Genomic DNA, 12,912 nt, shown 5'->3' on the forward strand with positions numbered 1-12,912 from the left:
AGATTGCATTGCATTGCTGTTATATATCTTTATTTTCATCCTGAGCAAAGAGTAATTTATTTTAATAAAAAAATACACATGACAGCATTTTTTTTCTCTATTCCTGGTAGAAAGCATAGCTCAAATGTGAGGTCTCGCAGGAAAAATTTGGAATATGATTTGACGTTTAGCTGCCTGAGCCTTATTCTTCTACAGCAGCTTTGGAATGACACCATGGCCCTCCTGTTCTAACCACCAGCACACAAAAGCTCACTCTCGGCTCTGGAGTCAACCTTTGATCACCTGTCAGGTGTGAGTGTGTGTGCAATGAAAAGTGCCATTTCAGTGCCCGATAGATTAAAAACCACCTCCCATTTAGGACTATCTGCATCTCTTTGCTGCCTCTGGAGGCCTGCGCTGTGCCCACTGATGGCGCTTCCCAAGTTGCCCTTTCTTCTCCGAGGCTCTCGTGTGGGGGTGAATGTGAACCTCTCCGCCTTCTTTCCAGAATGGTAACTCAGCCTTACCGAGCAGACTTGCCTCCAGGTCTGGCAGGCAGCTTGAAGTTCCCCACTGTCCTTGGCTTCCTGGGTGGAGGAGCCATCTGACAGCCCGCCCCTGTGGGCAGGCTGGCAGCAGAACTGGAAGAATCCTTCCCCACCCCGTCTGTGACCCCACTTGTGGTCAGGCAGCATTGGACGCTGTTCTTTGGGGCTCTGCTCTTCCGATACGCTCAGAATTCCAAGGCTCCACTTTCTTCCAGTTGGCAAAGCCAGCTCTCTCCTTCTAAGAAAAAAGACGTACTGCGACGTCAAATTGTGCTTCCTGGCCCTTCCCTTTGCAAATGGGGTGTGAGTGAATCAGAGACATATGGGTTACATTTCCCTGGAAAGACATTTTCAAGTTCGAAAGAGAACTTGGCAAAAGGCAGTGGGGGAGGGGGGGCAGCTTCGGCACATCCAGAGCCCTCAGAGCACTTCTCAGAGCTATTCAGCGGCACCACACACCCTCCATCTGCCTTGCGGGTCCTCCGATCTGCCCACCCCAGCACCCAGGCACTGTACACAGCAGATGTGACTCCCAGGCTGACGTCATTCACGTTGCCATGGGGGGTATTTTAATGAGTACCTGATTTTTAAATGATGCCCTCTGAACAACAGTGGGCTGTAAATGACTTTAAAACCCTCTATGTCTGCATAAAGGAGCATCCCACCAGTAACACTTAACCTGTTAACTTAGAGTTTTGCCAGAGGCTGTACTTAAAAAAGAAAGCTAAACATTTATGACTTGGTATAATGGCCATCCTGCGTGGTCCCCTCCGAGCCTCAAAGTGTTCCCCTCCCTGGGAAATACATTACATACTCTCTGTTTTATTATGCAGGTGGAATTATGGTAATGACTTTGCCCTCTTCTGCTTGTCCTTTTACTTGTTAAAATTGCTTAAATTAAACCATTGTTTAATAGGGCCTGCTGCAAGCTTTTCCCCAGCAGCTGGGATCCTAAGGAATGATTGCTCAAGGCCTCCGACATCCTCCCTGTGGCTGAGGTGGGGCGGGGATCAAAACTCATCCACATCACTCCCAAAGGGGACTCAGAATCCTGCCAGACATGGGACAGAAGGGCTAGTTTGTAAGTTTGGAGGGATGCTAGTGAGGTTTATTTTAAACAAGTCTTACTAGAATTCCTGGAATGCAGGACTGTTCCTGGGTAGGTCATGAGGAAAATCCAAGGGACTATTGGTTCTTTTCCAAATACCAACAACCAGACACATCATTCCAACACTGGCCAGTCCTTCAGTTCTCCAGCTGGGTGTCCAACAATTCAATTCAGTTCTGACACTAAACACCACCAGAAATTAGTGCAGATCTCATAGGTTAGGGACTCAATCCCACAAGCCTGCCCTCACTTCACACAGCAGCCCCAAGTGGAGTCCCCAGGTGACCTGCATTTTTGCCTTCTGGACTGCAAATTTAGAGGGCTCCAGGTTTGATAATTCCTCGAATGACTTCCAGAACTCAGGAAAATTATTCTTACCACCACCAGTTTATTACAAAGGATTCAACTCAGGAACAACCAAATGGAAGAGATACGTGGGGGTGGAAGGGGGGCAAAGAGCCTCCATGCCCCCTTCAGGCATATCACCCTCTTCCAGCATCTTAATGTGTTCACTAACTCTGAAGCTTCCTGAGCCCCATTATGTAGAGTTTTTTTTTTTTTTTTTTTTGAAGGTCCCATTAGATAGACCTGCTTGAGTAAATCATTGGCCATTGGTGATTAAACATTCTCAAGCCCCTCACCCGTTCCAGGAGTTAGGAGGGAGAACGGGGCTAAAAGTTATAGCCAAATATATGGTTGGTTTTTCTGGTGACCCGTCCAGATCCTCACGTAGTGTAGGCCTCCCCCACAATGAGTTATCTTATTAGCATACGGAAGACAGTAAATTCCAAGGGTTTGGGAACTCTGTGCCAGGAAGGTGGACAAAAAACAAATATTTGTTTGTTCTATCAGAGGGACAAATTCACGATGGGCCTAAGCCTCTTTCCCTCAAGCAAGGCAGACTGTGGTATGGGGGTAAGAGGAAGCAAGCCCAAAAGTCCTGCTCCTCTGGGCCATTAGCATCTTCTTCTGCTCCTCCTCCAAGAAGTAGACAGGCTGGAGCTGAAAACATGGTCTTACCTCCTGAACGAGGCGGTAGATGTGCCCTGGTATGCCTGGTATGTGCTGCAGACGAGGAGCACCAAGGAAGCTCCTCTTGCTAGGAAAAGTTTACAGAACCTGGGTAAAATAAAAAAAACAGAAATGGAAATTTTTCACTCCTACCAATTTAGGAGATTTCAGTTAAAAAAGATCAGGTGTTGCTCGCAGCAAGTGTTATCAGACGCAGAGCTGAATTTTACCCATCAACCTCCACGTGGCCCCTCGGTACAGAACTTCCTTTCTGTTCTGATTTGCACTCAGGAGCTCCCTCTGTGGCCCTTGCTGTCTTTCTGATGCTGGTGCCTGCGTGGAGCTGTGAACTCTTTGCCCTCTCTCTCTCTCTCTCTCTCTCTCTCTTTTTCTGTTGCCCTGGAGCCACAGCAGTCCCTGGGGGATTTTTCATTTTGCAAAATAATTTGACATTTACAGATAATTTACTCAACCATTTGTTTCCATATAGAGGAAGTCATGCTCGCTGAAGAAAATAAAAATGCCGGGACGTCAGCCTTAGAAGGTAAGGACGTGCTCCCGCACTTGCCTGCTTTTGCGCCCTCTTAGGCTGTGGCCATCTCTTGATCAAAAGAGGAAAAAAAAAAAAAAAACCAAGAGGAGTGCCCTGGGATTTGAAATGAAAGTCTCTCTGTCATAAAATCTCTCATGCTTTAAAATGAAGGGAATTGACTCATGGATTTAAATGCTTTTTAAAGTGATGGAAATGAAATCCAAGAGCTGCTTTGTTCTAGGGTGTATGATTGATAACCGTACCATGAAAAGACCATCACACAACCAGCGGCACGTAAAGGGATCTTCGGTGAAAATTTGTGGGGATCATCTTGGGACCATTTCATTAGCAGGAGGTGGCGTTGTTTATGAAGAGAACAAACAGATAGGGAGCGCCTGTTTACCTACTGCATGTAGATAAGGTCTACCAAGGGTTCTGGAGCCCGTGTGTTTCGAGGTGCTGCCGAGCACGGGAGTCCTGTCTCTGTAGACACTGGCGACTTCTAGAACCATGGCTCAGGTGCTTCAAGGCGGCTGCCTGTGTCACAGAGGCTTCTGGCACACAGTCCTGAGCTTTGACCAGAACGATCTGGTTGTTCTTGTGTTCTTTCACTGGCCTCCCCCCTTCCCTGGTGTAGTGCTTCGAAGGGCAACCATCAAACGGAGCCGGACAGAGGCCATGACTCGAGACTCCAGTGATGAGCACTGTGTTGACATCTCCTCTGTGGGTGAGTGGAACCAGTTAGATCTTTGACTTGTCTGAGCTCCTGTAAGAAGAAAGATCCTGTCTTTTGAGAAGCACCACGAAGAGAAATAGAATCAAGAGAATCCAGGATTTAGGGAAGTAATTAGGGAAGGACTTGGAAATCTAATCTAGAGAAAAATGGACCATGGGGTGTAGGGCTAAGAATCCCACCCAGATTCTTCAAGTGTGACAGATGTATTCCATTTGCATATAAATACTGTCTGTCCTGGAGGTGATAATGAGAACCCACTTTGAGATATTGTTCCGAGGATCCCGAGGACCTGTTGCTTCTAGTGACCCCCATTTGAGGACCTGCAATCATTTGCTTAACCTTAGTGACACCCACCTACTTCCATGTGATATTTCAACAAATTCCTACTGACAACTCTTAAATGATTGCTCTTCAGTCCCAGGTTCTCTTAGATATGCTGGCTGATGGCAGATTTAACCTTCCCAGAAAAAGGGATGGCAGATTTTTACCTCTTCCCTCACTTCATCCTTAAAAGCAGAAGAGGTATACAGAACTCAGTGCTGCTCTAGGCTGCCCATGGTAGAAATCATCACAAATGTAGCAAAACAATTCCAGTGCCTGAAACATACTTGAAAGGCCAGAGAGAAGCCCAATCCCCATAAGCCCATAAACGCCATCCTATTAGGATTCAGGACACTGGGTATATGTCTGGTGTTGTGCCCAGGGAGTCTTTCAGTTTCCTAGAACTGAGAGTGTCCAGAGAGGAAAAGCAGGGATCTCTGCTATGGAAACTACTTCATTCATACCATAGGGATTTCCCTGGGCCTGCAATGTGGGGGTCACCTAACCCCCAGGACTGAAGCTGTCCACCTCCCCCTTTGACTGCCCCCCTTGCCGTGGAGGGTGATCTGTCGTGCAGCCTCATTCTTCCTCCTTACTTCTCTCCCCTTAGGCACACCTCTTGCCCGAGCCAGCATCAAAAGTGCAAAGGTGGATGGGGCCTCCTATTTCCGGCACAAAGAAAGGCTTCTGCGCATCTCTATCCGCCACATGGTTAAATCCCAGGTGTTTTACTGGATTGTGTTGAGCCTTGTGGCTCTCAACACTGCCTGCGTGGCCATCGTCCATCACAACCAGCCCCAGTGGCTCACCCATCTCCTCTGTAAGTGGCCAGTGACTGCCGGCCGGCACAGTGCGGCTAGATTCGGGTGTGAACATAAGAGGACGGGTGTCCTGCTGGGCCTGGCAGTGCTCTGAGAGGGAGGCCAGAGTTGGCCTCTAGGGGTTGGGATAGCACACCACAGGTCCCCTTGTCATTCATTATTGAATCAGATGAATCTTTGCTGATAAGACAACAAAATGGTGTTAGCCTTGGGTACTTTAAGGCCTTCACTTAGTATCTAAGGAGACTCAATGGTGTAGAGAGTTTTGGTCACCTAAGTCCTGGGGAGAAAGTTCTAAGGGCAGTGGTTACTTCCAATAGACCAAGACAGGAACTTATAGGTCAGCTCTGGGTAGGGCCTCCATTGGGGGTAAATGGGGATCCAGGATGGTGTCACACAGCTGGGTGTGTGTAAGGCGAATCTGGCTCTTTCATCAGCGCCATGATAAAGCCCTTTCTTTCTCTCCTGAGAGCCATACACCATTTAAAGGCCAGTGACAAACCCATCCATTGAAAGAGAGCAAAGCAGACATGTGGAGTGTGCCTGGGCCCCCCAGGTCAGAGTGTATTCAGATATCATTAGGTTTTGCCTGCCATTGACCTGACGTGGTCACTGAATGTCTTTGCCTTGGGGGTCCTGCTGGTGTTGAGGGCTCCTCCGTAAGGTGAGGGGGTTGGGCTGGGGGGTGTGGGAGCCCATGGCATCTATGGAATAAACACTTCTGCTCTTGACGCTTTCAGACTATGCAGAATTTTTGTTTCTGGGACTGTTCCTCTTGGAGATGTCCCTGAAGATGTATGGCATGGGGCCTCGACTTTATTTTCACTCTTCATTCAACTGTTTTGATTTTGGGGTAAGTGCTCTGGAGCCCGCCTGTCCTCCTGCTTCATGTTGATATGCCTCAGTTTGAGATAAGCAGCTCGCTCCACTGCTCAGCATGAAGCACTGAAATCAGAATTTATAAAAGGGGACTAAGTAAGTGAGCTAAAGGGAGGTCAGGAATGAGGAAATCCTTCCCATACCAGGATTTGTTTGTTTGCTTGTTTAAAGTTCTTTTATTTTTTAATGTTTTTATTGAAGTATAACATGCATACCGTTGTGTACACTTAAGTGTGTAGCAGAATGAATTTGACGGAGCTGCCCATAGCAAGTTTTTAACCACTTACTATCTTAGGGGGAAGCCTGAGAGAGAACAAAGGAACTGATTCCAGAAGGTGACTCAGTAAAAATGAGAAGCTTATATACTTGTTTTTTTTTTTTTTTTAGTTCAGTTTAAAATTGGGAAAATTATCTAGATATACCCTCATGCAAAGATGCACACGTGTGCACGCACACACATACATCCAGTCTTAGCAGGTTCCCACATAGTCTATTTCATCCAGTGTTCACTTCCTAAATTGTGTTGATATGTAAATGTATGCATATCTAACAGTCTTCAAGGTGCTCTGACATACATTTTTGCCCTCCACTGCTTTCAGACTCCTAGCCACTCTATTACATATCAGGAGTTACCTTTCCCATTTGCAGATGAGTAAACAGAGAACATCGTGTGCAAGTTCACATCGCCAGTTAGCAACAGAACAAGGTTGCAAAACTTTGGGTTCCTGAACCACTTCTCTTTCTGCCAAACCCATTCTGTTCCTGCCAAATCTTCAGTTGGGTACTAAGGATTTTGAGCACTTGCCAATCTGCGTTTTCACTTGGACCATATGCTTCTGGGTATATGGGCAATTTTCAGGCACAACAGCAAGTGAAAGACCATTCCCTATATACGTACTTTTCAGCGCTGCAGCGAGGATTAATTTTTGTCACTCTTCCTAGTGTGTTGTGTAGAACATAGTAGACATTCAGTGAACATGTAATTAAAACAAAAACCAAATTGTTAATTTGACATTGCTACTTCCTACAGCAATCAGTATCTATATGCCGCCAAGTAGTACTGTCCCACTGGGGTGTGTGGGACCTGAGTGACTGAAAGATATTTCACATACGGGTGACTGAACCATTCTTGGTAGCACTAAATTCTAGGACAGTGAGAGAATGTGGACCTCCTCTGAGGTTTTTACATTGGAATGCAACCTGTATTAAATTAAATTCGTTTCCTTGCTTTGAGTACCGCTCTTTCGTGTGTTTGTTCAAGGTGTTATTATGTAAGAACAGCTGTGGCTCTCAGATTTGTGCAGAAGCAGTGACTGGCTCTTGTAGTTTCCACCAAGGACAGAGCAGCAGTGAACCAGTCTCCAGCATGAAGGAGTGACGTCAGGAAGGGGAGTGGAGAGCAGTGGGGAGGGAGGCAGTAGAGTCTCATTGTCCCTTGGCAGCCTTCACAAATAGGTAGTCTTGTTGGAGCTGCGCTGGGTGGGGAGGGGAGAGTTTTAATTTCACCATAGCCCAGTGACAGGTGTTGACTGCTGAATGCCAGAAGGCTCCTCTCTTCTCCTCCTCCTCCTCACTGTGGCTGGGTTTGGCTCTTTAGGTCACAGTGGGCAGTATCTTTGAAGTGGTCTGGGCAATCTTCAGACCTGGTACATCTTTTGGAATCAGTGTCTTGCGAGCTCTCCGGCTTCTAAGAATATTTAAAATAACCAAGTAAGTGATCAGAATCTGGACTCTTCCCAACCACCTGTGAGAGTGGAAGCTTCTCTCTGCCTTAATATATTTCCTTCCATCCCCTGTTCTCCTTTGCCACAGTCCCCTTTCCCTACCACATCCCCTACTCCATTCTTCAGCTCCTCCTTCTCCAAAAATCAAACCAGAAAAATACCTATGATGCCAGATCCCATGCCACATTCCCCAGGGGAGCCTCATTGTTGCTCACATCTCTCCTTCACACAAGTACACAAATACAGCCTATTTCATAGACTACCAGGCAGATGCCCAGCTAGATTTGGGGATAATTTTACATTCAGTGTTCACTGCTGTAATGTTTGGGTTTTGTAGGTATTGGGCATCTCTGCGAAATTTGGTGGTCTCCTTGATGAGTTCTATGAAGTCTATCATCAGTTTGCTCTTCCTCCTCTTCCTCTTCATCGTTGTCTTTGCTCTCCTAGGAATGCAGCTGTTTGGAGGCAGGTAAGCACCAATGAACTTTCCATCCAAAGAGCCTCAAAACCCACTCTTTAGCCTGTGAGCGCCAGGGTTTCTAATTTGGTCACTGTGCTATCATCCTGTTTGCTTTGGCCCACATCAACCACTGTGTGTGTGTGTGTGTGTGTGTGTAAAACTTATGTCTCTGCTTTTAATCTTTTCACACTGTACAGGGTTCTGGGTCTGGAGACCTCTCTTTGAAGCTGTCCCCAAAATGTACAGCGTGGGGCCTTATAACTCAAGATCAGCCCAAACCCCATCTCATTATCCACACCCTTCAAAGTGCACAGTCCATCAGTAGTAGTCACTAATAATATGATCTTTATAAGTTACATGGAATGGGGAGAAATTAGGGAAGAGGAGGATATGCAGAAAGGGTAAAAGAAGTGATGAAGAAGGAAGGGAAAACTTGGTATGTGGGATTTTCATTTTGTTCTTCTCTCTGAACTTCCTTTTCAGGTTTAACTTTAATGATGGGACTCCTTCGGCAAACTTTGACACCTTCCCTGCAGCCATCATGACTGTATTCCAGGTATGAGGCCAACTGGCAGTTAAAAATGTTATGTAGGATCTTTTGGATCCTACACATAGCAAAATGATATGTTAGGAGAAACCTACTTTTCTGCCCCAGGCTCGTCCCAGGCAACTGGGACTCTGGTTGAGTATTATAATCACAATAATTCCTAGAATTTCTGTAGCTACATTCTTACCAATAATGGAAGAGCTCTATCATAATTACAGTATTGGCCTTTTTCCTATACTTGTGAGTTCACAAGAGATATTAAGGCAAAGACATTCAGTAACTTACAGTATTTATGACTACCATCAAGTGGGCTTTATTCCAGGAATGCACGGATGGTTCAGTATCCACAAATCAATCAATGTGATCTACCACATTACCAAAATAAAGGTTAAAAATCATATGATTATTTCAATAGATGCAGAAAAAGCATTTAACAAAATTTAACACTCATTCATGATAAAACTCTCAATGAAGTGGGTATGGAAGGAACCTACCTCAACATAATTAAGGCCATGTATGACAAACCCACAGCTAAATCATACTCAGTGGTGAAAAGCTGAAGGCTTTTTCTCTAAGACTAGGAACAAGACAAGGATGTCTACTTGCACCACTTTTATTCTGCGTAGTGCTGGAAGTCCTAGCCACAGCAATCAGACAAGAAAAAGAAATAAAAATGACCCAGATTGGTAAGGAAGAAGAAAAACAATCATACCACATTTATGGTTTTCTGAAATTGGAAGCATCTTCTGACCCATATGTCCATTTAATGAATTATTTTTCCACCCACCCCACCTCTCCCATCCCACAAAAAATAGGTTTTTAAATCGTGGAGGGAAACTCAAAAATCAATAATGCTGAGAGCTAAAGAAAACACTATTTAGCTAGAATCTGAGGCTAAACCAGAACCCAGTTTTCTGGAACTGGAACCCATGAGGCTCTTTCTAGTAGTGCTGCCATCCCACGAATTGTATCTTAGCTCCCCTGGGATGGACTGGTAGTGACCAGACCACCTGATCTGTGTGATTCCCATAGGCCTGGCAAAGCTGGAAGTAGAGGGAGTCTGTAGTCAGACTCAGAAAAGAATCTTTCCTTGTGATGCTCTCTTTCCATTTTCAATGCCTAAAATTATCATCCTTATCAAAAGGAAGTTTAGAATTATTCATGGAAGTGACTTTTTCTCCTTGGCAGATAACCAAGCAAGGGGGTAGATGGAAAAGACGGAGGCCAGAATTTTCCTTTTTACATTGGCCCCATTTTCTCAATCAACCCAAGTCTCTGACTTGCCTGTTGTTTGCTTTGCGTAGATCCTAACAGGGGAGGACTGGAATGAGGTGATGTACAATGGGATCCGTTCCCAGGGTGGGGTCAGCTCAGGCATGTGGTCAGCTATCTATTTCATTGTGCTCACCTTGTTTGGAAACTGTATCCTTTTTAAGATACTCCTCTTCATGCTGCCTGCCTGCCTGGACCAGCATTTAAGGAGGGTGGTGGTGGTGATGGTGGTGGTAGAGGTGGGTGAGTTTTTTTGGCCGGTGGCGGGGGGGGGGGGGGGGGTCAGGGTAGTAGTGGGGTGGATATTGCTTGGTATACTAAGAGAAACAAGGATTCTGATCTTAAGGAACTTGTGTACTAGTTGGGTAAAGAAGACAATTATTAACAAGGAGATAAAGTATTATCCAAATCTTCAGCATACAAAATAATAACATGTGAGGCTCTTATACTGAATAGTTGGAAATACTATCAGCTGGGGAAAATAAGAGATGACAAAGATTACTGCAGGCTGAAATAGTGGTCACATTGTAATATTAATAAATTAATTACATGTTAATATAGAACAGGACCTGCACATAATAAGATCTCAGAAATATCAGTATTATGATTAATGCTAATACTATTTAGCATAGCTAACATTTATTGTATTTGTGCTATTCGTGAGACCCTGTACTAAATGTTTTACAGGCACTATTTCATCTGATCCTTACCTTCTAAGACTTAGAAGAAATAACTTTCAAAGTCAATCAATTATTAAATTGTAAGGGGAGACTGGAAATCAAGTCCATTTAATTCCCAAACCCTTACCTGGTCATAAGATCTAGACTAGGAAGATTTAGGTTTTAATACCAGCAATTCTGCTTACCAGTTGTGTAGCCTTGGGAAAGTCCCTTAATCTGTCTGAGCTTTTAGTTTTCACATCTGTAAGGAGGATAACAACATTGATCCCTTTGTTAGTTGTGAATAGTAAATGAGGTCATTTATTTGGATGCACCTTATGAACTGCAGACTTCTACACAATCACTAGATGTTTGGGGGGGATGGGACTTGCCTTGAAATGGCATTGATGGAGTAAGAAGGGAGAGCTGTGTGATGTAGCTGTACTTTTGCTTTTCCCATAGTCTCACGGAGACAAGATACTCCTTTAACCTTCTTTGCCCTGAAAATTTCTAGGGGCCAGAGCAGACTATGAAACAAACATGAGACACCCATAAGAAGAAAGTTGTGCAGTGCGTTACAGAAATGGAAGACCAGTTTGTCACAATGGCACCTTGATTTTCCTGTTGCTCTGAGGGTAGTCAGACCTGGACTTTGATGCTAAAACCAGCTCTATATTCCACAACACCTGGATCTCAAAGAGAGTTGGAAAATTGGGACTTCAGAGGTTAGAGTTTAGAATGGAAATGGTTCCATAATGATCGTGTGTGCTCTGTGACATTTTTGTTAAATGAAATATGGAAGCCTTTTAGGATAAGAAGAATGAGAGAAGTTAGCATTCCATTATTGAGAGCTGCTCAGTGATGGGTCTGTGGGATCCCATTTCTTTTCACCTTTAAGAACAGAGTAGGATCTTGATCTGGGTGGGCTTCAATTCTAGCTTCCCAGAAAGGAGAAGTAAGCTCCTGCATTGAGCTCCCTACTGTCATGTTGTTCCATGATTCTCTATTCAATATTGCTATGAGTGGGGACCATACATGTCTAAAGGCCCCCTTACTCCAACTTGGCCCCTGAGTGATTGGATTCAGCTATCTCTGTGTCCTAGGCAAAGAGAAGCCATGTGGAAGGAAGAAGAGATATTCTTCTTCAGACAGGGCTGCATAACCTCTGCTTAATTGATGCTGTGGGGTAGCTTCTGTTCCTGCTGGATCCCAGGCAGCAAAGACTTCGAGAAATCCTCTCAGTCTTGCTGAAGCCTTTTGGTTTTCTTACTTGCCCATCCTTAACTCATCACCCCAGACACACTGCTGAATGTGTTCTTGGCCATTGCTGTGGACAATCTGGCCAATGCCCAAGAGCTGACCAAGGTAAGCATTCTCTGCAGATCTGATGATTCTCTTGTGCCATTGGGCACTTCATCTAGAGCATGGGAATGATGTATCTGCTTTGCATACCTCACAGGATTATTGTTAGGATCAAGTAAAATAATGTATGTGAAGATCAGAGCAGGCTGAGAAGATGTGTGTTCTTAGTAGCTCTAGTCATTTCACCTGAACTGGCTTTTCCCAGTGTCATCACAAAGAAGGGACACTTACACCAGGAATGTAGGTTAGGGGATGAGGTCCCTGCCTGATCACCTGGGGTAAGGCCACTTCGCTGGGCAGGGGAAAGGGTATAAGTAGAGGCACAGTCTTAGCATTTTACTTTAGGGCGGGTCTGCCTGGAAGGACCCTGCTCCATCACTTGCAGATACTGCAGAACATCTGAAAGATGTCAGCTCCAGCTTCTGACCTCCACAGCCATGGGCTCCACCGAGGGCTAGAGCCTGGGGTAGAATTCCGTGGCTTTCCTGAGGAATGGTGGGGAAGCCTGTGGGACAGGGTAGAGACCAGAATTACTGGCAATGCCAGAGCTGTGGAGGCTTCTGTCTCCTAAGGTGCCTGGCACCTGGCCACCTGAGGCCACCCACCCTCCTACTGCCTTGTTTAACCCCTTTTCCTGCCTTCCTCATTTCATCTGGTCTCCAGAACTTGTGGGGAGAGCCAAGGGAGCTATTCTCCTTCATGGGGATACCAGGCAAGGCCATCTCTGCTTTGTGTCTAGGATGAGCAAGAAGAAGAGGAGGCTTTCAACCAGAAACATGCATTGCAGAAGGCCAAGGAGGTCAGCCCGATGTCTGCACCCAACATGCCCTCTATCGAGTGAGTTGGCTGTCCCCACTTCACTGACCCCTGGGCTCCTGTGCTAACAGCCGATTCATCAACTCAAAATGGTATATTATTAGAGGATGCCTACTCCATGCTGGGAAATGTCCTAA

At 45.4% G+C, this 12,912-nt stretch overlaps 1 protein-coding gene across 5 annotated transcripts in view; it reads left to right on the forward strand.

Moving 5' to 3' along the window:
* Positions 1 to 12,912, forward strand: part of CACNA1E (calcium voltage-gated channel subunit alpha1 E) — a 493,636-nt gene that overhangs the window by 405,161 nt on the left and 75,563 nt on the right. For all 5 annotated transcript variants that reach the window (XM_032393033.1, XM_032393035.1, XM_032393036.1 and 2 more), the window contains 10 exons: positions 3,137 to 3,190; positions 3,816 to 3,905; positions 4,846 to 5,055; positions 5,797 to 5,909; positions 7,533 to 7,645; positions 7,997 to 8,128; positions 8,603 to 8,675; positions 9,971 to 10,088; positions 11,895 to 11,962; positions 12,699 to 12,796. In XM_032393033.1, the coding sequence (XP_032248924.1) occupies positions 3,137 to 3,190; positions 3,816 to 3,905; positions 4,846 to 5,055; positions 5,797 to 5,909; positions 7,533 to 7,645; positions 7,997 to 8,128; positions 8,603 to 8,675; positions 9,971 to 10,088; positions 11,895 to 11,962; positions 12,699 to 12,796 (1,069 nt within the window). The remainder of the gene's footprint in view (positions 1 to 3,136; positions 3,191 to 3,815; positions 3,906 to 4,845; positions 5,056 to 5,796; positions 5,910 to 7,532; positions 7,646 to 7,996; positions 8,129 to 8,602; positions 8,676 to 9,970; positions 10,089 to 11,894; positions 11,963 to 12,698; positions 12,797 to 12,912) is intronic.

This window comes from Phoca vitulina, unplaced genomic scaffold (genome assembly GCF_004348235.1).
Source record: "Phoca vitulina isolate PV1807 unplaced genomic scaffold, GSC_HSeal_1.0 scaffold71, whole genome shotgun sequence".
NCBI lineage: Eukaryota > Metazoa > Chordata > Mammalia > Carnivora > Phocidae > Phoca > Phoca vitulina.